General features: G+C 31.2%; 1 protein-coding gene across 2 annotated transcripts in view; it reads left to right on the top strand.

Annotated features, from left to right (window-relative positions):
* Window positions 1-7: 7 nt before the first annotated feature.
* The window catches only part of LOC114325088 (guanine nucleotide-releasing factor 2), a 199781-nt gene continuing 173236 nt past the window's right edge, over window positions 8-26552 (top strand). Inside the window, exon 1 of one of the 2 annotated variants that reach the window (XM_050650950.1) lies at window positions 8-1269. In XM_050650950.1, coding sequence (XP_050506907.1) covers window positions 1245-1269 — 25 coding nt within the window. In that variant the 5' untranslated portion in view covers window positions 8-1244. Of the gene's footprint in view, window positions 1270-7036; window positions 7253-26552 lie in introns of those variants that run through there. The other variant, XM_050650949.1, reaches the window with a different exon arrangement.

Below are 26552 nucleotides of genomic sequence, written 5' to 3'. Positions count from 1 at the left end.
AGGGGAGTATCGACGACGTCACTATCCTACTCTGTCGTCGAGCATTTTAGATGGTTTGACAGTTCGAGCGGATGGCGACGAGAACTGGTCGTTTGTCTTCGGACGTGGATAATCCTGGTTCGAATCCCATACCAATCTTTACTTTTTTATTTTTAGTTTAATCAATATTGCGTTTATTAGATATTATTACATCTCTAAAATAAATCTATGCAAAGAAATATATAACAAATAAGAAAAACTGTGTAGGTACCTATAGATTTTTAAAAATATAAAAGCCAATGTTAATTTTTTTAATAAGTTAATGGTAGAATACTATAAAGTAATTAAAAATATTCGTAAAAAAATACCAATAATTAATATCAACATAATGTACCATCGATTTATTATTTGAATCGGTCATTTAAAAAATAACACGAGTCACATATTCCTAATTTTACAGAAGAGCAAAGAAAACTTAACTATATAGTCGAAAGATGGATGAAATGGATGACATCAAAATTCAAAGTTATATTGTAGTTTTGTTCCTAATGTTTTTACTGGACTGGTGTCGTTTTTGCACACAACGTTTATCTTAAAGGAGTCTATTCCTCTCAAAAAGTTAGTTTCTCAAAATTGTGGACTTTGCTGTTTTTGAAATGACCGATTCAATTATAAGTAATTAGACATTATTTTTATTTATGAAACTATTGTTACAATTTTTTAAAAAAGTAGAAGCAAAACAAATATTATTCACATCATTCGAATAAGGACGAATTTATTAATAACGAATGACTTTTATTTTACTATGCAGTTCACAAAATGTATTCCAATATTAACTTACTATACATAGGTACTACATTTATTATCTGCTAGATTTACTTAGGTCCATTTTTCAGAAGTAAAAATATCTAATAAACGCAATATTGATTAAATAAAAATAAAAAAGGTAAAGTTGGTATGGGATTCGAACCACGATTATCCACGTCCGAAGACCAAAGACCATTTCTCGTCACCACCCGCTCCAACTGTCAACACATATTACTCGATAAAGTGGGATAGTCACGTCGTCGATATTCCCCTAAAATTAAAAAGAGACTACCGACCAAATAGGCTCATTTATCTCTGTCGCAACCGTCACCCATTTTAAGATCGCAGGGCGCAATCTAGAGTATTATATATCTATGCTTGTAACCTGCCTTCAAATATTTGGAAATTATGCAGCGGCGTTGCCACGTTGAAAACTAAATAATCTTTGATATTCGAACATGGGGTTATTGTGGAAAATTTCTGGTAATTATTTTTCATTTATAATTTATTTAATTTCCATATTAACTAGTTATTTTTATACGTGATTAAACTACTTTCCATTTTATTTTACATTGTTAACGCTTCGTATCTATACGGTCTTTAATTAAGCGCTATCTATCTTTATTTTTTAAATAAAACAAGGTATAGAGAGTTTTATTTATATTTAAATATAGCAAAGTGTATATGTAGACATGATAAAAGTTTTTAATTTGTTTAAAATACCTCTCAATGACATTATGTATCATCATCAATGGCGTTACAACCATTCGTGCGCCTTTGCCGCGTTTACTTTGCTTTCTATGTTTGTCGGTCCAGTGCCACTATTTCCTATTGTCACACTCCCATTTTTTCCAGATCATCTCTAACTGAATCTTTTCACATTTTATAGTTTTCCTACAGACCTTCTCCCATCTGGTCTTTCGTAAAACACACTGTTTATAATGCGATTTTCGTTAGTGCGTATCACATGCCCGCCTATCTTAGTCTACTTGCCTTTATATATTTGACTAGATTTTCCTTTCCGAAGAGAGATTCTAACTCGTTATTGTATCTGAGGCTCCATTCGTTTGTCAAGCTGTCCCTGCAAGGGCCACATATCACTACAAGGATTTTACATTCCCATACCGGCAATTTATTTACTTCTCTTTTTGTTAGCGTCCAGGTTTCGCTTCCATACTCGACTGCTGATCGTATTATAGTTTTATATATCTGGATTTGCGCACTGCGTGAGAGAAGTTTCAACTTTATTAAATGCTGCACTGCAAAAAGACCTGTTTCCCGACATTATTCGCGTTTCAAATTCTCGTTCTATTTTGTTGTCATTGATGATTGTTGCTCCTAGATATTTAAATTCTTTAACCACTTCGAAGTTATGATCGTTTATAATATTATTTTAACTTATTCGTCGTCGTTCTTGTTTTGAAACGACCATGTATTTTCTGTTGTCTTCATTTATTTTTAGACCGATATTTAATGCAGCTTCTTCAAAGCTCGAGAAACTATTCTTAACTTAGCTACTGTTTTCTATTTGTTTTTCTACTAATAATTCTAGTTATTTTCCAGTATTTTTTTCTTCTTTTGCCTACATAATCGTTTAGCTTCTCTCCTTTTGGTTTTATAATGCTCTTTACTTTTTTGTGTATTACCTACTTCTAATATTTTCCATTTTTGTGTTTTTCCTCTACACTAATATGATTATTTTATAGTCCTCATCAAACCAGTGTTCTCTCTTTCCTATTTCTGCTAACCCAATGCTAAGGCTGCCACTTGTATCATGGCTGTTTGTATTAGTTTCCATTTCTCCTCTAAGTTCCCCGTCGTGATTCTTCCCAATTTGTTATTTATTTCTTCCTCTGTTATTTTTGCTTCCTTCCTCTATTTCTTGCAAGGCAACAATTTCCATTCTACATTTCTCACGTATTTCATCTTAATTTCCTAAGCCTCCTTCCTCATAGGTCCTTCTTACGTTCCATATTCTCACTTTCAATCCATTTTCAATTTGTTTGTTTTCTTTCTTACTGTCTTCTATTCTATTCCTTCCACCAAAATCATTGTCTCTATTGTAGCCATGTTGTTACCATATTTCTTTACTATTTATTAATTTTTTTACCCCTTTGTGACCCTTTCTTCTTTCATATAGTTGCTCCTTCTCTTCTTTCCATCCTCATTCTTTATTGTCTACTGTTCAATTTTTGTATCCTAGTCTTGTCATTTTTCCGTTTCTTCTTTCTCGACTTTGCTTAGGGACCGCTCAAGTATTACGTAACGCAGGTTGGGGGGTGGGGTAAAAATCTTCAAAAATTGCGTTACGCAATAATTAAACGCCTATTAGAGTGTATTACGTAGGGGGGTCAAATATCTTTAAAAATCGCGTTACTTAATACTTGAATGCTCCCTTATTTGTTTCTGCATTTCTTTTCTTTCATTGTTAGGTCGTTGTGGTTTTTATCTTTGTATTTTCTATCATTTTTTCCGTTTTTATAACGCATAGATTCTCCCCAATCTTTGTAGCCTTTCCTAATTTCTCTTTAACTTGTATAGTTCTGTGACTATGAATCTATGAAAGACATTTTCCATTCCTTCTCTTATGTTTCTATCGTCAATTGCATCCATTTTTAATCCTATTATTATCAGGTTTTTCTTCTTATTGTATTTCTTTATATGTTCGGTTCTTTCCTGTAGTTTTTTAGGTAGATACTTCTCTTTTTAAGTTCCGATTCTCTTGCCTCATTTCCATTACTTAATTGCTTATTGTTTCGGCTTGTTCCTTCCTTACTTGCTTTATCTCATTTATTATTTCTTCATTTTCCCCATAAGTTCTTCCATCATTCTGGTTATAACTGCATTTGCATTTTTGTCTTCGTATCCTTCATTTTTCTGTGATGTTCTCTTTGTTATTTGCTTCTTCCAAAGCTGTACTCTTGTTCTTCTTTCTTTCGTTTATTTTCTTCGTTGGTTTACTTTTAAGATGGATGACTGCATTGTAAACTATGTACCTACTTACAAATACAGGTACGAGGAGAAAAAAGATTCTCATGAAATTTTTTACATTTTTATAATAAAATACTGATTAGAAAACTAAATAAGAATGGCAATATTATTTATCTATGACGGTTGAAATTTTACCGAACTATATACGCTTTACAAACGAATAAAAAATTTCGCATAAACTTGCTTAATAGATAATAGACAAGGGTTTGATAAGATGAATTATTAATAAAATTCAAATAGACACGAATAATCTCTTTTTACAGACGTACTGTCTTAGGGTATTTTTCCTTTGCTCCATTTGATGTTAAAATAAAAAATATTTCCCTAATAGTACAGGATGCGAGTACCCATCCGAGTAAACATTTTTTTTTATGAAATTTCATACATAGACAAATACGACGTACATGGGTTGCCTATCAAAATCATGTCATAGCCATCGTTAAGGGGGGGAGTGGGGGTTAAAATCAACATTTTAAACACATTTTTTTAAAGTATGGTAGAATTATTTTATTTTTAAATTAAATAAGCATATTCAGTACAATTCGTAGATTATTCAAGATAAAATTCAAAGGAAAATATTGAAAAATAAGCCAACGGTAACAAATGTTTAAAAACACATAAAAAACAATGAATTTTGCAGTGGACATCAGAACTCATAGTGGATCATGGTAAACAAAAAATGCAGAAAGATTTTATTAGCTTATGAGTTTCTCGAGATAACGCTGTAGATTTTTTTAGTTTTATCGACTTTTGACTTTTTGATATCACTCAGAAATCAAAACAACGATTTTTTTTTTACAAAAAGGGTGAAAATCAACATATTTATCACTGTCTAAAGAAAATAAATGCAAAATTAAAGGTGGGTCATTCAAGTAGTTCTTGAGTTACAATGTCTACAGCCTTTGAAAAAAGCAGTTTTGAGGAAAACGATTTTAAATTATTGTCAACTTTTATTTTCACTTTCTTTTTTGTCTGTCAAGTCGTAAAGTAATGCACACCGGAATACGCTTTTGAATCGCGAAATAATTTACAAAAGAGAATTAGTAGAGCTGTTGACCATTTCTCACTACGCTCAAGCGCGCTAGCGGTGACTTGCTGCAAAGCGAGTTGAAGGTAGGGAGATAGTGTTGAATATCCCTACCTTCGACTCGCTTTTTGAACAACGGTCAACAGCTGTTCTCATTTTCTTTTGTAAATTACTCCGCGATTCAAAAAGATATTCCGGTGTGCATCATTTTACGATTTGACAGACAAAAACGAAATTGAAAACAAAAGTTGACAATACTTTAAACGCGTTTCCCTCAAAACTGCTTTTTTCAAAGGCTGTAGACATTGTAACTTAAAAACTACTTGACCGACCCACCTGGAATTTTGTATAATATTATCTTTAGACATTTCTTGAGGTAACGCTGTCAAGATATTTTTGAAGATATTCTTCTTTAGCGGCGAATCGATTGAGGGTAAAATTTGATTGATCCGCGCGCATGCGCACACCGACAGTATAGTATTAGTCGTTATACGGGCTCTGCTTGGGTGTTGAAATTTTGAAATGATCTGTCAATAATTGTTCAATATGGAGGTTATCGGTAAACAAAAATATTGTATAATATTAGTTTTTATTGATGTGTGGACAGAAATAAAATCAAATTTACAATTATAGTGACTTTTTAAATAGTTTTGAAAAGCCGCAGGTACGTAATTCTAAATGTTTCAGTTGGAAATACCTAAAAGTTTCAATACCTATCTATTTGGAAAATGTAAACAAAATAATGTAGTTACCTATTAGTAGGCAATGCTTTAATTTATATAATCTGATTACGAACAAACTTTCTACAAATCTTCATCTCATATATCGTTTTCTTACTCTATATTTTGTTGTATTTTATTTCGACAAAAATCAAACTAATAATTTTATTAAATTCATATAAATTTATGGTGTAAACGTTTAGTTGGTGTCCACATGACGTATACGCGAATGTGGTGCAGTTTAAAATGCCGTCAACTTTCGTACGGCGCGGTAGACGTGAAGTGGGTTCAAGCCCCAAGCAAGTTATTATTTTTTATTTTTTTTATAGATTTTATGATTGTAAGTATATTATTATATAATTTTTGAAGATATTCTTCTTTTTTGAAAGTTGTAGATAAGAAAGTTAGTTTGATTTTTAAATAAAATAAGTACAAATAACCTTTTAAGTATATTTACTTCGTTTAAATTACCTATTATATAATAGAAGAATATCTTCTTACGTGCGTACAACGTACACACACATTCTTTTTTTGTTTTATGCTTATTTTTTGTAACAATAATAAATATGTTGATTTTGACCCCTTTTGCAAAAAAAAATCGTTGTTTTGACTTCTCAGTGATATCAAAAATAAGTCGATAAAACTAAAAAAGCGCTACAGCGTTAGCTCCATAAACTCAAAAGCTAATAAAATTTTTTAAAATTCTTTGTGTACCATGATCCAATGATGAGTTCTGATGTCCACTGGAAAATTCATTGTTTTTTGAGGTGTTTATAAAAATTTGGCAACGTTGGCTTAGTTTTCAATATTTTTCCTTGAATTTTTTCTTGAATAATCTATGAATTGTACTGAATATGCTTATTTAATATAAAAATGAAATAATTCTACCATACTACTTTCAAAAAAATTGCTTGAAATATTGATTTCAACCCCTACGGCCCCCTTTAAGGATAGCTATGACACGATTTTGATAGGCAACCCATGCAAGTCGTATTTGTCTATGTATGAAATTTAATTAAAAAAATGATTCATCCGAAAAGCAGATGGGTGCAAGTCGACCTATATTCGGATCTTAGACTATAAGTAATATTAAGGTTATGTTATTAAAAGGTACCTAAACAATTGTACCTATGTAGTAAATAAAATTAATTATTAAAATGCACTACTACAAGCAAAATACAATTGATTAAATATACTTTTTATAATAATCGGATATCATATCAATATTGTGGAGTAACATATAATTTTTCTTCTTCATTGACAGTAGATATGAAATATACGTCAATTTGACAATTTCAATTGACAATGAATTATTTAAGAAAGTTACAAGATTTCTCCGCTATTCGCACACGATCGTTTCTCGTATCTCTTTTAAGTATGCACTTGCACACGGCGAATAATTGCAAACTTATTTTGTGTGATTGCTGAAAAATATTGGACGTCCTGGCAACGTCGCAAGGTTGTTTCTAATCGATGATTATCTGTCAGTGAGACTGATATCGGCGTTAACAGATGGCGCGGTAAGCATCGAAAGCTTTTCGCGTTTAGGGACTAATTTTCCAATTTCCCCTGCAAAATGGGAAAATGGCAAAGGTTGATTATTTTCTAAGAAAATTCGGGTCAAAAGTGGGTGTTTGTGTGACAATGTAGAAAGTAGTATGTGCCAATACATCGTTCTGATGGAGTAAAATAATGTCATCTACACCGAAATCCGGGAAATATGTTCAAGGTAGGGAAAATCATGGATCAACTGAATTGCTATTGTTGTAGTATTTCCTACGGGTTTATTCCTTGCATGATAAAGGTAGAACTCTCATACAGATTCTATGTGTATTTACAACAATTAATGCTGTATTTGTTGCTAAACAATTCCCTGAATTTTGTATGTGTATAAAGTAGGTCATGGAACCTTAGAGGTTTATTTTTGAATCAAAATATCGCATTCCTGTTTATATCCCAATGACCTCTTGACCAGGAATGTTTTAGATGTTAGGAAAAGCGCCGGTGAAGGATTTTTTCTCATAGAGAGGCTGGAGAGACCAACAAGAAAATAATTAAAAGAAAACAATAACTTTTATCAATTAGGATTGATGTTAATGAACGCAGCTAAGCTAAGATAAACCGATTTTATTTATGGACTTGGGAATTTTCTAGGAAAAGATAATTCTCGTATCTAAAAATATAGTTAAAAGAATTAGTTTCCCTTAATAATTGTTTGCATATCTGAAAGAATGTGTGAAAGTTTTCTTGAATTAAAATTTAGATCCACTAATTAACTATTTTCCATAATCTCCTAGTTTTGTTTAGTAGCAGTTGGAGTTGTTCAGGAGAGCTAGAATAGAATAGAATAGAATAGAAATATGCTTTATTGTCACTGAAAATTATACAATTTTATGGACAAAGCTTAACATAGATTCACGAAAAAGATATACATAACAATAACAAATACAATTTTATAAAATTAGATAAATCGTCAATAAAAAAAAATATAAACAAGTTAAAAAAGTGAAGTAAAAAAACAAAAACCAATATACAGTGGAACCCCGTTAACTCGGATTAATCGGGACCGCAGCCGATCCAGGTTATCGAAAATTCGGGTTAGCCGGAGAAAATGGTAAAAATTATTAAAATATGGTATGCTTACAGATAAACTCCGTTATAATTGGCACACAGACACTTGTAAACCACGTTCGCGTTCCACACATACAAAGTGTTGGCGAGAGTCTCATTTTTAGCTTTCTTAGCTTTGCACCGATTGTCCAAACTGTCTTTTGTTATCATTTTGAAACAAATACAACATTTAAGTTTTATTGCCATTACGTAGACAAAAAATCACGCAAACACAACAAAATCTGAATATATTTACGCAGAACGAACAATGAGACTTTACTACACACACACAATACTGTCTCGCAACGAGAACGAACTTATGTTATTTAATAAGAGTGAAGACTAAGACCATTGTTTGAAAAATAATTTTTTAATAGTCTTTTCTAAACAATGCTAGACAGTTTCAAGTAAATAAAGGATACTACAGATGCCTATTGGTTTCGATAACACGAGAATGAGCGTTGTCTGCCATGCCAGTTATTTTTACTAAGGTATATTATGTATCAAATTACACAAATACGCATTATCTCTCATTGTATAATGTGTTTGACATTGAAAATTGAAACGAATGAACTACATAGGAATTCGCTAAAACGACAAATTTGTACGAAGAAAGTTTATTATGATAAATAAAATTAGCCTGAAAAATATAAGATATTATAATAGTATTCGAACAATATGTTTATAAGGAAAGATAAAAGAAAATATTTTAAGATGTTGAAAAGAAATTGGAAAATCCAGCATAAAGGACATACATTTTTATTGTTGTAATGTTTGTCTGATAAAAATCGGTCCGGATTAGCCGGACTTCCGGGTTATCGGGGGCCGACTTATCGGGGTTCCACTGTATTGCAAAATTACTATAAATTGCAAAATTGAACATACAACATAATATAATAAAACACAAACAAAGGAACTAATAAGTTTAAGCTGCTGTATGTGACACCCAAATATATATAAATACACTTTAGTTACTTGTACATTACTGTGATTTCTTAGTTAGTCATTAAGAAACTCTTCTACTGAATAATATGGTCTTTTAGATAAATGAGCTTTTGTCATTTTACGGAACTTGAGAAAGGATGTTGCAAATTTGAGTTGTAAAGGGAGATGGTTGTATAGTTTTTTTGCGGAATATTGTATAGATTTCTTTACTAACTCAGAAGACGGGATCGGTAAATAGACATCAAAAGTTGAATTTCTGGTGGAGTAGTCATGATGAGGCCTTGCTGGAAAGACATGCATGTGTTTACGAATTAAGCAAACAGTTTCTAAAATATACAAAGATGGAAGAGTTAAAATTTCGTGATCTTTAAAGTAACTTCTGCAATGGGTTGTTCTTCTGAGGCCAAACAGATATCTTATTGCTCTTTTTTGTAATTTGAAAATAACATCAAATTGGGCAGCTGTACTAGACCCCCAAAAAGGAAGACCATATCGAAGATGAGACTCGAATAAAGAAAAATATGTTATTTTAGAAGATGCTAAATTGAGTTCCTTCGAAACAGATCTTATGGCATAGCAGGCCGAGGCGAGTTTCTTACTTAACAAATCGATATGAAGGGACCATTTGAGGTTGCTGTCTAAAAGAATACCAAGCTTGCCATAATCACAGTGTCATCTGCACATCTTACGTTGTTCTTCCATTAATTATTTATTCCTTCCCTTTCAGATAGTAATGCTGCTTCCAAAATAGATTCACTATATACATTAAATATAGTGGAGACATAATACCTACATCTCTGCCTAACTCCTCTCCTGATTTCAATTTCTAAAATGGGTTAATTTTCTATTAAAATTTGGTGCTCTTTGTTTCCAGTAAAGGTTTATTATTATTCTTAAGTCCCCTTTGTGTATGATCTTTGTCTTTAAAATTTTGACTAATTTTTCATATCTTACTTTGTCAAATGCTTTTCCAAAATCAATGTAACAAACATGTACATCCATATTTATTTATTTATTTATTTAATAACTAGCTATATCCAAGTTATTTTGTAAGTAATTATATCCAAAAGTAATTATAATTGTATCAGACTTAATGAATCTAGATCATTGAGATAACTAGTACATAGGCTATTATAAAAATAATAATTTTAAACTATTCAACCAAAAACATTTAAAACAAACCTAATACTATGTAATACAAGATAGGTACCTCTGTAGTTGGTTCAAACTGTATTTAAATACCTAAGTCAATCTGCAGATTATTGGCCAAAACATGCATCTGTCAAGAGGATTATTCACACCATAAGTTGTTCTATGAAAGGGAATTCAAAAAGTTGGTTGTTGCCTTATATCACGATGTGGTATGTGGAAAGTAACATATTCTAAGATATTAGGACAATCTAACAGACCATTAACCAACTTACTTAAATAAGAATAATAGTGAAAATTTATTTCTACGGATGCTTAATGGAGTCAATGAAATGTGTTGCTCAATCTCCATGTAATTATGATTAGCTATAGTAAGTCCATATTTAAAAGCACACACTCTTAAGAATCTATGTTGAACTCTTTCCAAATAAATCATGTGATTTTGAAAATAAGGAGACCAAATTATTGAACAGTATTCCAAAATTGATCTGACCAAAGAACAATAAACAACCCTGACAGTATGAACTGAAAAGTATTGGCAATTTCTTAGCACAAAACCAAGCATTCTACTACTCTTACAGCTATTGAATTAATATGATTTATAAAAGTTAATTTCTCATCAAATATGATTCCCAAGTCTTTGACAGCAGTAACATATTTAAGTGGTTGATTTATCAATAACATATGAGGACTGTTATTTGATTATTTTACGTGTAAAATTAATAAAACAACATTTTTTAACATTGAGATCGAGCTTATTAACCCGACACCAACTGTGTAATTGGTCTAAATCATTCTGTAAAAGCAACTGATCGACTGGGTCTCAACAATCCTCCAAAGTTTTAAATCATCTGGAGACATTGAACAGTGACTATGTTTAAAACAATTAACGTTATCATTAACAAAGACATTGAACAGTAAAGGAGAACAGTGTCCCCCTTGAGGAACACCAGAAGTAGCGAATATAGTTTCAGAGAGGTCGCCACCAATTTTAACATACTGAACCCGGCCAATTAGTGAACTTTGAAACCACAAGACAATCTGATGATGGAACCCGAACTTTTGCAACTTTTGCAAAAGGACCCGATGGTCCACCTGATCAAATGCTTTCGAGAAATCTGTGTAAATGATTCAGATTCAGATTCGTTTATTCATGTCAATAACACAAGTGTTTAACACATGTCAAATAAAATTACACAAAGATTTGGACGCAATACAAATTAAAAAGATGCACAATACGACTAAGAGTATTAATAACATTAAATACTAACATTAAAATCACATTAAATTTGATTACATTAACAATGGACATTGCTTAAAGTCATAAAATCCTAAAATTTAAATGCAAGAAATTCCTCATTACTATAAAAAACATTTTCTAACAAAATATCTTTAATTGTACTCTTAAATTGATTTAATGGAAGACACTTTAAACTATCTGGAAGTTTGTTGAAAAATTTAATAGCCCAGTATCCTGGCCCAGTTTGACACCTCCTCAATCTCCAGTAGGCTGGCACGAGATGGTGTTTATATCGGGTGTCATGTTGGTGTATGTTCTCATGGGTTTCAAAGTGCGCCCCTCCCCTCTTGATAAACATTAGGTTCTCAAGTATATATAGAGATGGAACAGTGAGAATTCTTAGGGACCTATATGCTTGCCTACAATCATCCCTATACCAAAGACCAGCAAGAACTCTAACTACCTTACGCTGCCAACCAAAGACTGTCAACATTTCTGCTGAATGACCCCAGACTAAAATGGCATAGGCTAGATGAGACTGAAAAATTGCATGGTACGCTGTTATTAAGACTTTATGTGAAACATTAGATGCCAGATTCCTGAGTACAAACAGATTTTTTGCTAGCTTTTTACTTAGACTGTTGATATGTTCACCCCATTGAAGCTTGGGATCTAATAATACACCCAGAAATCTGACACTGCTCATACCATCATTTACATTCTGTGTGTCTCTGAGAGAAAAAACAACTCTGTTGGTTTTTGCTGCATTGAGCAGTAATCGGTTTACGCAAAACCATTCATTGGTCACTGACTGTGCAGACATAGAACCCTCAAGCGACTCCCCAAGTGTATCAGTTGTAAAAGACACTGTGGTGTCATCGGCGAAGAGTGTGTACTTTGCATTTGTGTTAATGCTCGTAAGGTCATTAATATAAATTAGAAAGAGAATGCGTCCCAGAACAGAGCCCTGGGGAACCCCAATATTAACAACACTCTTCCCCGATAACACCCCAGAGACCCTCACAACCTGTGTTCTGTTTTCTAAGTAAGATTGAACTAGTTTTACACTGTAAGGACAGAAGTTGTATTTTTTGAGTTTTTGCAAGAGCATTCCATGATCTACACAGTCAAATGCCTTGCTCAAGTCACAAAACAGAACAGTATTAAACTGCAACCTATGAAAGGAGTCTACAATATGTGAGACCAAGTCCAGTATGCCAAGTACTGTGGATTTGTCCTTTCTAAAACCGAACTGAGAGTCTGAGAAATAGTTATTATTTTTGGAAATAATATAAATATATAAATAATATAAAATATATAAATGGAATCTATCTGCTTAAACTGTTCCATGTTTTGCAAAATGTCAGTTTTATAGTAGAGTAGATTTGTTAAAGTTGAGATTTATTTTGGCAAAAACCATGTTGTTGGTCGGATATTAAACCTTTGCATAGCCAACTCAACTGCCTGCTGACTTGGGAATCAAACAGTTTCGGTATTGAAGATTGTATACAAACACTACAATACTTTTCTACTTGATTTTTTTGACCATTTATAAAAACAGGGACAACATAACTCACCTTCCAAGCATCGGGAAATACAGATGTTTGTAAAGATTTATTAAAAAGTATATATAGAGGTAAGACTATTGTGCAAACACATTCTTTCAGCAAGTAATCTGGTATTCCATCGGGTCCTTTTGAAAGCTATTCACATCTATGCATCTTTGAGCTATCATATTAAAAGCAAATAATGCCTCTATGGTTTCTAGTCTGTTTGTGAACCCAAACTGACTGTCATTATTTATACCTTCTTCCAATTTTTTATTTATATGACCATGTATTATTTTCAAGAATAATTTGAGAACATGAGTTATTAATGATTTTGATCTGTATTCACTGCAGTCTTTAGCATTTGGAGTTTTAGGGATAGTGCAAAAGGTGGAGAGTAACCATTATTTTCGTATATATCCTGTTTTATATAGGTATTACATTAAACAATTCTACAAGTAAAAAAAAAATATAAAAAAAAATTTAAAAATTAAAGAAAAAAAATTACTAAGAGGATTTAAACCTCCGAGGGGTTGAACCGGGTTGACATCTTATCGTAGTGACAAAAAAAAACAAAAGACAAAATAAAACACAAAAAAAATACAAAAAGAATGCATTTATTTTAAATAATTAACAATAATATGTTTATTTGTAAAATGTATACACTATGTGCTCTTGATAAACATTAAGTCTAATATATTTATAATATTTATTAACATAGTATGTACATTAGCTGTAATGAGTAGGTAAAATAAGAAGTAAAATATTGTAATATTATTATAATAACCATGTTTCACTAATTGGGAATATCTTTAATACATTTACTTTTGATTGAGACTGGCTGAATGACTATAGTCCAAGCCAAAAAAAGTCTACTATAATGTCTAAGGTTTCATCATTTATATAGGGCTTTTCATAGATTGTCATTGGTTTCGAGCTTCTGTCAGCTGTCGTCTAATATTAATATATCTATGTTATACGTTATTGGTATTACCAATGATACAAACCAAAGACGTATGATGTAGATATCTTAATATTATACGACACATGACAGCAGCTCGAAACAAATGACTGTGAATGAAAAGCCCTATTTTAAGCTTTCTACTGGGAATTATTCTGGACCTACTGCTTTGCCATTCTTGCTATTCTTTAATCCCAATTTACATCTTCTTTTAATATCCTTAAAACCACACCATCTTCTATTTCCATCTGTATTGTTCTATTGTCTTTGAACAACTCATTGATGTATTCTGCCCATCTCTTTAATTTTTCGTTATATACCAATAGTTTCTCATTTGTATATATCAGTATTCCTGGTTTTCTTTTTCTAACCGTTCCTGGTTCTTTAACCGTTCGATTCTTCTTTTGTTTGCTCAAATTTTGGGTTTTATTTGTTTATCCATTTTTTTGTATATATTTAATTATCTTTATTTTTGTGTTGACATCTTTCTTCCATTAAATCTAAAATTTCCATTGTACCACTGTCATCCATTGTTCCTTTTTGAGACTGGTTGGTTTAAGAACTTTTTGATTTTGATTTATTTCTGTCTTTATTAATTACCATTTTCATATGTGTTTTAGTATTTTGAAGAATTTGTTCTTTAACATTCATTAAGAAATCCATTATTGATTTCATCTGTCAGGAGTTGCCTTATGAGTGGGTTTTTTTTAAATTTACTTATATCAATTTGTGCATCTGTTGTTGTTCGTTTTATTATTTTCATTTTGAGCCTAATTGGACAGTAAATTAATTAAACTAAAAAACATGGTGCTGTACACCTATATTACTGATCTATATTAAATTATTATGCTATGTATAATTGTTACTCCTCTCTGAGTTCAGTGTACCAGGTGTCCGAATAAGAATGGCTCTTGGCCATATCTCAGGAACCGTTTATAGTACAGCTTTGAGAAAAAAATATTTATAATAAAAGTTGCCTCAAAAAAAGCCTGGAAATTATTTTCATAATTGTAGGTCCACCGCTAGAGGGCGAAATTGAATATAAAAAATTTAAAAATCAAAATTTTACAAAATTTGCCTAATGAAAGGGCACTGGAAATCCCATCATCGTATTCCTCATAAAATTCTGCGCATATTTGATTTCCCAAGTTTGTCTACCTTTGCAAATAAGAGGTGGGGGTGAGTGGGAACCTTCTTATCAAAAAATGGCTGTAAGTTCGGTTCTGCTAAATCGAATTTTGCATACTTGGTCTTGTTGAAAACAGCTCTTTTTCGTCATTGTAAGTGTCTTATTTTCGAAATAGCCTAATTAAGTAATATGCAAGCTAGGAGGCGTTATTTAATTATTTTCAGAAATCTAGTTTTCTTTGGAAAATATTAAATACAAGTATGCATTTTTAATCCTGTATTACAAAATTAGACCAAATTAGCAATATAATACCGAAAACAGCATGTCGATACCTTTTTTCTATCTCGAGATATCTTAAGAAATATGTAAATTTTAAACATAACTTTTACTTTTACCAGTAAACGAGGTTAAGGAAAAGCAGTGTGCTATGGAAAAAACAAATAAACATTTTCCAGATGTAAACGTATATAATTAATTAAAACAACAATAAGACAAACAACACTAAAATATAACAAAGAAATAAAAGCTACTACTTACTTAGTCTTAGTGACTGCCTAAATGTTTAAATTGTTACCCATCATTTTCAAAAAAAAAATGTTTCAAAAAAAAATATACTTGCATGGTAAATGTCCAATTTAAAACATATCTCGTCTGGACCAAGAAAACAAAATCAAGCAATATCATTTAGGATCTAGATTTTATTGTTTCAAAAACTCGTTTAGCAAATATCACTATTCTATGCTTTGTTTTTAACCACGAGGAGCAAACCAGGGGCGTATCTTGCCATTCGTGCGCCCTTGGCAAAATTCAATGCTCCCCCCCCCCTTCCCACAAAAAACGAGACTCCCATTAATTGCACCCAAAATTCACAGGACTGTAATGTAACAATTTTTAAAAATTTGTAGGCAAATTACTACAACTACTACTTTAAAATGTATTAGGCCTGGTAGCCCGATCAAAGAACAATCTGACCCAAAAAAAAATAAAGGAAGGATGAAAATTTGGGAATAGGTAGTTGAAATTGTTTATTATTATATAAGAAAAAGTTTACAATTCTACATCCCTTGAATTTTACAAAAATGGAAGGGAATATACATTCAAAATAAGACCGGAATTGAATAAAATAACTAATTCAAAACAACTTTTGTTCTATAGAGTTTTTTCGCTAAGTCAATAATTTTCGAGTTATTTGCGAGTGAATATGTTCATTTTTAACAAAAAAAACATGTTTTTGGACGGTTTTTCGGAGATAACTCAAAAAGTAAGTATTTTATTGAAAAAAATATTCATAGCAAAAATATAGATTATAAAAAATTGAAAAAACCGGTGTATGCATGAGGTCGGTAGACCCAGTAGAAGCAGAGTTGTAGCTAATGAAAAATAGGTTCTTCTTCGTCAACTTTCAAATCGAATATATCAATGTGAACTAACTCAAAAAACGGAGCACTTTTCGGGGAAATTCATTTGAACTTTTTTAAAGTGGTTAAAAAAAGGTTTATTTTTGTTTTCTAAAAAAACTTCTAACATTAAAAGTCAGTGAGTTACGCTCAAAATATTGTTGGTCCCTTTTATTTTTTGGTAAAAAAAAACGCGAAAATCACCCCCTAATTAGCATCAGAAATAAATTTTATCATTACCACTTGACAAGTTACTTTGCTTATGTATTATTTATATGATCTGTAAGTTTCATCGGTTTAAGGTGCTTATTCTTGAAAAAGCTGTAGTTAAAATGGCTTAAACGAGTTGCTAATCACGAGTTTAGGCAAATTTTGAACAGCCATAGCATATCCAATTTTTGTCTAGCAAGAAAACAAAAAATCAAAAATATTCAGAAAAGCAAGACGAACATTTTATTACTCTTTGAGATTTTAGGTATTACGCACTAATAATTTTTAAGTTAATTCCATAAAATATTCTATTTTTTTTTTCAAAATTATAAAAAAATGTTTGATTTTAAACTAAATTTTTTTCAAATATGAGTACTTTGAACCAATGAAACTTATAGATAATATAAAAAATACATAAGTATAGTATATTAAGTATGGAGAACGGTAAGGGTTTTATACCGATCGAAGACAATTGTTTGGAGGAGGAGCGGAGCGACGACTCCAATTATTGTCTGAGATCGGTTACCCTTAACGTTCGACATGCTTATAACGTTTTTTGCACGATTGATACCATTATAAATTATAAAATTAAACATTTTCGTCATATTGACTAGTTTCATTCATTTTATCAAGATAGATACTTTGGTTGTTAGGTAGTAACTAGGGTGCATAACAACAATGGAGAATTGAGTTTTTATTTAGTTGTCAATAATTTTAAGTACAATTTTGATTATTATAAATTAAAATATGAGCGAAAGTGAATTTGAAGAAATTGAACGGGCTTGGGAAGAAGGGTGTTCCGCAATTATTCCCGAAAAATCCAAAATCCGTTATCAAAATACCTACCAAAGTTTTAAAAAATGGTGCGAAGGCAATAATTTAAGAATCGGAGAAAAGACTCTATTGGCATATTTCGTTCAAAGACATATGCAGTTGAAAGCTCCTGGAAGCCTCTGGGCAGAATATTCAATGATTAAATCCACCGTTTTTCTTTATGGTGGCATTGATATTTCCAAGTTTTCAACTTTGATCGCGTATTTGAAGAGAAAAATTAACAAATTGTACCATAAGTTTCAATATTAATAAATAATTCGTTAGTTTTCTTTATTCTTTCAAAAAATAAATTAAAATTAAGAGATTTTTTAACTCGACGGTAAGTGAATTACTTACCGTCGAGTTGGAGTACTTACCGTCGAGTTGGATTACTTACCGTCAAGTTGCTAGTAAATGTTACCTACTGACGTAAAATCTGTCACGGTAAACAGTCAAAAATGAACAATCGTGCAAAAATGTAACTTGTGAAGCGGTAACGATTAATTTTATTTGGGAAACTAATTAGGGAGTGATTTTCGCGATTTTTTTAGCAAGAAAATAAAAAATACCAGCAATATTTTAAGCGTAACTCACTTACTTTTAACGTTAGAAGTTTTTTTAGAAAACACAAATAAACCTTTTTTTAACCACTTTAAAAAAGTTGTAATTTTCCCCGAAAAGAGCTCCGTTTTTGTGTTATTTCAAATTGAAATATTCGATTTAGAATTTGACGAAGAAGAACCTACTTTCATTAGCCACAACTCTGCTCCTGCTGAGTCTACAGACCTCATGCATATAACATTTTTTTTTTCAGTTTTTTATAGGCTATATTTTTGCTAAGAATATTTTTTTCTCTTAAATACTTACTTTTTGAGTTATCTGTGAAAATCGTCCAAACACATGTTTTTTTTTTGTCAAAAATGAAAATATTCACTCGCAAATAACTCGAAAAGTATTAACTTAGTGAAAAAACTCTATAGAACAAAAGTTACTTAGAATTAGTCATTTTATACAATTTCGAACTTATTTTAAACTTATATTTTTTCACCCCCCAGAAAATACTTTTCACCCCGCATTTCCCAATTTTTGTCAAATGGAGGGGATGTAGAATTGTACACTTTTTCTTATATAATAATAGGTAATTTCAACTACCTATTCCCAAATTTTCATCCTTCCTTTATTTTTGTGGAGGTTTTCGTAAAATTTTGTGTTAACTGATCGGGCTATGGGTTCAAAAAACAATAACAATAAAGGAGGTATTTTTGAAACATTATTTATTTTACTTACTTATAAAATTATTTTACTCACTACTACTTTACATGCAATATTGTGATTCACAATTTGTGAATATGTTACATTCATGAGAAAATGTACTTACATATTTTTTTATACTTACATAAACTATCATAACTATGCATTTATGGTACATTATTTTAAGCGAAAACATATTGATATATAATAATAAATAATAGCCTACAACAGTTCATGAAGTTTTGATTTAAAATTTAAATTTTTAGTCAATTTAATTTTGTTGAATTAACCTGGTATCTTTTATTATTGTTAAAATTTCACTTTGCGTGCTTTAATAGATGCGAATTCATTTATGACATCGTCAAAGTTAAGTTTTGAAGCTTAAATCCTTTATATATTACAATTATTTTTATAATATTACTGACACCGTACCGGTATTTATGTAGTCTCTTATCTTTTTAATTTTGCTAGAATACGGCATCATATTTTTTCATCAAAAGTATGAAAAATGCTTAGTTTATAAAACTAAAATCTTGGATTTCCTAAAAGTTTTTCTCCCGCTAATTTTGCGCCCCCTCACTCTTGCGCCCTAGGCGGGCGCCTCTTTCGCCAACCCCTAAATACGTCCCCGGAGCAAACTAAAAACACTGATTCACACCCAAAAAGTCACTAGAAAAATCACCAAATACCTACATCTTCTTTTTTGGTTGATCATATCGGCTTTCGACGGTAATTCATAAATAGTATGTTCTTTAAAGGTAAAATATTGCAAAACCTCTAAATTTTAAAGAACCGATTGGATTGGCATGAAATTTGGCATACACATAGCTAATAAGTCAAAGAAAAAAAGTGATATTGTGCCGATGTGTGCTTTTGCCTTAGGGGTGATTTTCACCCCCTCTTAGGGGTGAAAAATATATGTTCGAAATAAGTCCGGAAATGAATAAAATGACTAATTCTAAGCAACTTTTGTTCTATAAAGTTTTTTCACCAAGTTAATACTTTTCGAGTTATTTGCGAGTGAATATGTTAATTTTTCTACAAAATAACCACGTTTTCAGACGGTTTTTCGCAAATAACTCAAAAAGTAAGTATTTGGTCGAAAAAAAATTCTTATCAAAAATATAGAACGTAAAAAAGTGAAAAACATGATGTATATATTAGGTCACTATACCTAGTAGAAGCAGAGTTATAGCTAATTAAAAATAGGTTCATATTCGTCAAATTCCAAATGGAATATTTTAACGTGCCATAACCAAAAAACAAAGCACTTTTTTGGGGAAAAATCATTTTAACTTTTTAAAAGTGTTTAAAAAATGCTTATTTTTGTTTTTAAAAAAATTTTAGTATCAAAAGTAAACAAGTTACGTTGAAAATAAACTTGGTCCCTTTTTTTTGGTAAGAAATCGGAACAATTACCCCCTAATTAGAATTTCAAGAACTTAATTGTTACCACTTCACAAGTTTTTTAATCGCTTATGTATTGATCATATGATCTGTAAGTTTCATCAAGTTTGTCCACCCCATAAAAATTTTATGGGGGTTTTGTTCCCTTAAACCCCCCAAACTTTTGTGTACGTTCCAGTTAATTCATTATTGTGGTACCATAAGTTAAACACAACGTTTTTAAAACTTTTTTGCCTCCTAGTATTTTTTCGATAAGCCAGTTTTGCGGCGGAGATGCGGCTTCTTTTTTAATAAATTTACATAAATATTTTATGGGGGCTTTGTTCCTTTAAACCCCTCAATATTTGTGTACGTTCCAATTAAACTATTATTGTGGTACCGTTAGTTAAACACAGTGTTTTTAAAACACTTTTTTTGCCTCTTAGTCTTTTTTTGACAAGTCACCTTTTATCGAGATGTGGCTTCTTTTTCAAAATATACCTAAAAATGTAAATTATAAATATATTTTCATATTATTAACAGGTTTCTATAATCGTACTTAACCATATACAAATATGTGGTGGATTTGACAAATATTCAAAATATGTCGATAAACACTGGCTTAGCGAAAAAGTACTTTGCATAAATTTCACTTTAATTTTTTTTAAAGATGTTGCTGCCATAAGAATGCCACATGTCCATTTTCAATAAAAAATCTCGTAAGAGTTTTCGATATATGAAAAAAAAAATAGATTTTCATTTTGTAACTTCAAAGGGCTGTAACTTTTTTTGTGTGCACTATTGTATATAGGTAAGTGAGGTTCAGTCAACCTATTTTTGACCCCAGCATCTGTGGTATAATTTATGACCAATCTTTATGAAATGCCAATAGTGTCAATATTTCTTAAATGTCTTTAGTGTACATAAATTTCACAACAGTAGAGTAAACTTGTCTGAGTTTAGATCAATTACAAACAAGCATTACGGCACGATAAATTTGAATTACTCCTGGTTTAAAAACAAAGTATAGTTGTATACGACTACCACTGTATATTGTGCCGCTTATTTGAAACGATTTTTAATATACATTTAACGACATTTCGTTGCAACATCTACCTTTTACATGGTAGATCTGTTTGTGTTTTGTCATCAACAATTGGAAAACGGCCAAATGATAAAAGTTCTGATATTTATCTTTATTTTTACGCGAGTTTTCCGTCTGCCAACAGAACGCACAACCGAACAATACAAAAAGTTCGTAGTTTTGTGTTTTCTGCGGCATGGGCGTTCGTCGGAAGGGTCAAATATTAGAAATAAATTTTACGTTAAAAAAATGATTCATAATGCGTTAGGAACAATAATAGCCGGACACCGAAGTCTTTGACAAGAGATTTTAACAGTTAGTTGGTTTGGAAGAAGAATGTCACAACTCAAAAATTGCCATTTTTGAGGTGTACCCTCTAACCAACTCTAAATGTTAAACTTTATTATGGGAAAAATTGTCAGAAGTTGCACTTATATAATTTCCGCTAGATGGCGACTTATGACAGTTTGATTTAGTCAAACCCATGCATTACGTTTTATGGAAAAGCGGCGCAATATAGTTGTGTTTCAGTCGTTGTGGAAGTTACCACGTGTGTTTTGGAGAACAATGTTACACGTTTAAAAGGAACGTATTTTTTTTTCGGCTTTTGAGTTTAATATTTAATGCAAGACAGTTACATTTCGTCTTAGGTAAGTATTCCTTATAGGATATGTGCGTTTTTATAGAATTAGTATGAGCAATACAGTAACATTTCTAACAAATTTTGGGAAAAACTGTTCCAAATGCTAATTGCAGGTAGAAAGGTGAGAACAAGAAAGGTCTTTCTATTTATATTTAAATGATAATAATGGGCTCTTTAATATTGTAAAAGATTTTACCTCTTATGTTTTACTTTACCAAAATTATAATGAAAACTAGCACATTAAAATTTTAAAACGTCTCTCCTGAAAATTAGAACTTTTCGACTTGTGACAGTGTTCTTCCAAACCAACGTATTTATATATACACCGGTATTTAGGCGTCAACGCCCTTCCAGTAGGGATCTATGGGGGAGTGTCACAGAGCCGCAAGCCCTTATCCCTTGCCGTACTGCTCCCTCATAGGCCGATCAGACGCCCGCATATTCCAGTCTAGGCTTCAGATTCATATTAGAATTTTATACTGACTCTGATTTGGTTATCTCTGGGCCCACATCTCCGGTTTGGCTATCTACGGATGTATGTAGGTACTAGCTTCTCTCTGGCCATGAAATAGTTCCTCGGTGTACCTACTCTTTCCATCGTCGTAGTTTTCGTTCTGTCTCCATTATAATATTTCCATTTTTGTCGAGCAATATATTAGACCTGGATCCTGCGTAAGAAAAAAAAGTTGATTAATAGCAAGCTGAAAATTTGTTAATAGCTTAACGGTGTCTAGTCGGACAAACATTGATGCACGGGAACACTGGAACAGGGGAAGTTTTAACGATGGAACATGATAAACGTGTCGTCCTGTCAAGTTTATGATGGTGAAAAATAGCAAGTTGTTTTTAAGTTTATTCAATAGCCAACGTTATATAATATATGAAAAAATGTTTGTCCGACAAAAAGGTTGGGCATTTTAACGAGTCCGACACGTAGAACATGTCACATCACAGGAACTATGTTGGTGATGAATAGCAGTCTGATTTTTGCATGAGAGTTTAATGAAAGGTTAAAAAAGCAATTGGAAGTTCTGTCGGACAAAATTAATGGGAAATTTTCCTAGTCGGACATTCTAAACATGTAAGATATAGACAAAAATGTTGGTGATAAATAGCAAGCTAATTTTGATTTGTTTATGTACAAATGATATTTTGTAACGCAAAAAGTTATATGTCGGACAAAAAGTTTGGGCAAATCGAAGGAAATAAATAAAAAACCTTTTTTCAGAATGACTTAGTCACATATTGATAAAGCTATTTTAGTTGTATATTATTATTTATATTCACATATTTGCATGTGCATATACATGCACACTCCAAAAACAGTGAGGTAAGTATCACTGCATGTATATATTGCAAAACAATTATTTTTTTGGGTGGAGTTTGTTATTCTCAAAATGACAATAAAAAATATTAAAGAACATGTGAAAGCAATCTCTTAGGGTTTTCTAATTAGGCGCATCAGAAAGTACGGAAAATTTCTTACAAAAAACGTTGTATACATTTTTTTTCCATACTCAAAACCCTGTAAACGACATTGAAAAATGTGAAGAGTCTTAAACTTTGGTGCTTATAAGAATAGACGTAAATATGACACATTATGCTTAGAAGTATGTATTAGAAGGCTGCATTTGTCAGTGTGACACTTTGTCAAAGTAGTATTTGAAAGTACATGGTCTCTGAACATAATTCCTGTGATGTGACATGTTCTACGTGTCGGACTCGTTAAAATGCCCAACATTTTTGTCGGACAAACATTTTCTCATATATTACATAACGTTGGCTATCGAATAAACTTAAAAACAACTTGCTATTTTTCACAATCATAAACTTGTCAGGACGACACGTTTATCATGCTCCACAGTTAAAACTTCCCCTGTTCCACTGTTCTCGTACATCAAAGTTTGTCCGACTAGACACCGTTAAGCTATTAACAAATTTTCAGCTTGCTATTAATCAACTTTTCCTTCTTACGCGGGATTCAGGTCTATATGTGAGGTTCTTCTATTTCCAGTCCGGCTGGTTCTTTGACTTTTTTATGTAGGTTGAAATTGTCATATCTGTTTGCAGTTCTTCTATTTCTTTACATTTTTCAGAGAAGTAGGTTTCTTTAGCCTCTTTAGCCTCCCTAATTTTTCTTCTTATTTGGTTTTTTTATAGAAAAACGTTATATTGCGAATTAGAGTGACTCAGCGTCACTATAATATGTCCGCCCATGGTTTCCACAAATATAGATTTCTATTAGATTTGTGTGTAGTAACGAAAAGTATTCTAAATCAAATCCCACACCATATTCGACGTACTGATACGTACATGTAACGAAATTGCTATAAAAATCTACCCACAGACCCGTCTGTTTTTCTAATTGTCCACGTCAAAACAGATGCCGATATCAGCGCAGCGTCCATAAGCAAATTGTTTTAAATTAAAGATGATATAAACATTTGCTAGTTTTATTACAAAATCCGCTCGTTAAAAATTGTGAACGGTGATTATATTTCTATCTTTATCTTTCATTTTCCGTGATGTATCAATTTTGAGTTTTTAGTTTGTCGCGCGGCTTTCTATCTTGTCGGTGGATTCTGAGTTCTGAGATTTATCTATCTCGCGAGTGCAGAAAAAAAACCTCCCATGTGTGTTGTTTGTTTGTTTGTGTGGTTATTTGATTAAAGTTGTAGTGTGTGTGTTCAACGCCCAACAATAAATATTTATGATAGAGCTGTTATTTCAATAAGATATACAGGATGGGTCAAAAAAGTCTTAAGGCACGATTCCGACAACGACTGCAAGTAATTGCAAAAATGGCAGTTGTTACCGTGACAGACGTCATTACTTTGCACTATTAATTATTTGTATATTTATTAGCAATTATAAATTGTTATACAGTATGTCCCTGTAAGTTGTATCCATATGGAAAACTTTTTTATTATTAATTTTACGAAAAAAGTTATTCTGGATAAAAAGCTCTGCATGGTCCAAAACCTAAGATTTAACCATCAAATATCAAATTTTTTGAATGTTATACGAGGTATGTCAAACAGTTTGAATTTCACTCAAGAGTAAAGTAGCTTTATTTTTCACAATATTGAAAATTGCTATTATGAAAAGTTGTTTGGAATTAAAAACTATATTCTAGTATGCAATTACATCCTCCTAATCGAATTTTTTTTTTTGAAAAATTATGGAAACTAACATTATTTTCAGTTATTTCAATTCAGATAACTCTTCTATTATTAATTTTACGAAAAAAAGTGATTGTTAATAAAAAGTTCTGCATGGTCTAAGACCTAAAATACAACCAACATATGTCAAATTTGATCAATTTTATACGAGGTATGTCAAAAAATATGAATTTCGCTCAAGAGTAAAATACGTTTATTTTTCACAATATCGAAAATTGTTATTATGAAAAGTTATTTAGAATTAAAAACTTTGTTTCAGTATGTAATTACATCCTTCTAAATGAAATATTCTGAACTATAAAGGTACTTTACTTTTGATCTAAATTTATCTTTTTTAACATACCTCGTATAAAATTGATCAAATTTGATATAAGACGGTTGTATGTTAGGTTTTAGACCATCCAGAACTTTTTATTAAGAATCACTTTTTTCATAAAATTAATAATAAAAAAGTTATCAGAATTGAAATAACTTAAAATAATCTTAGTTAAGTATCCAAAATTTCTCAAAAAAAAATTTTAATTAGAAGGATGTAATTGCATATTAGAATATAGTTTTTAATTCCAAACAACTTTTCATAATAGCAATTTTCAATATTGTGAAAAATAAAGCTACTTTACTCTTGAGTGAAATTCAAACTTTTTGACATACCTCGTATAATATTCAAAAAATTTGATATTTGATGGTTAAATCTTAGGTTTTGGACCATGCAGAGCTTTTTATGAAGAATAACTTTTTTTCGTAAAATTAATAATAAAAAAGTTTTTCATATGGATACAACTTACAGGGACATACTGTATATTAAAAGAAAAAAGAAAATAAAGAAAATTTAAAAAAATATATAAAAAAATAATAGAAAAAAATATAATAATTAAAAAAATATAGTAAAAAAAATATGTAGATAAAAATGAATGACGAACTTGGACAGTCCATAGTAAAAAGCTTTCGAATTAAGTAGAGGGCTAAAGAAGAATGTTGCAGCTTTTGCTGAGGAACTCTGAGAACATCGTTTAGAAAAAAAATATATTATAAAATATTATTAAAAAAAAATACAAAAATAATTATTTATTAGTAGAATTGTTTATTAGAGATTAATATTAGTATTAGTTTTAGGATAAGATACGAAAAAATGACTAATAAAATAAAAAATAGTAACAAATTGAAGAGTCTCAGATGCAGAATCCACCATTAAAATGGTAAATAGTTATTTAGATTTATTTATATCAAGATTTGAGTACTAGAAAGTTCCTCTTCTGTCCTTTTTTGAGACGAATGAAAACGGAATGTGATTGCAAGGAATCCTTTTTGTTTTCTATATTCGTCGTCTGCGGTCTTATAAATTGTTAAGGCCATTCCTTCTAAATCATAACGGTGAATATCCTCTCTCTCAAAAAGTTCTTTCTACACGTAAACGTTTACGTGCAGAAAGCCCAGATCAAAAATTCTGTTCACCTGTTATCGAGCCGATAAGACAAACCGGAC

Source organism: Diabrotica virgifera, chromosome 5, assembly GCF_917563875.1.
Source record: "Diabrotica virgifera virgifera chromosome 5, PGI_DIABVI_V3a".
NCBI lineage: Eukaryota > Metazoa > Arthropoda > Insecta > Coleoptera > Chrysomelidae > Diabrotica > Diabrotica virgifera.
Note: the sequence above shows the minus strand (reverse complement) of the source record. Positions and strands in the feature narration are given on the sequence as shown.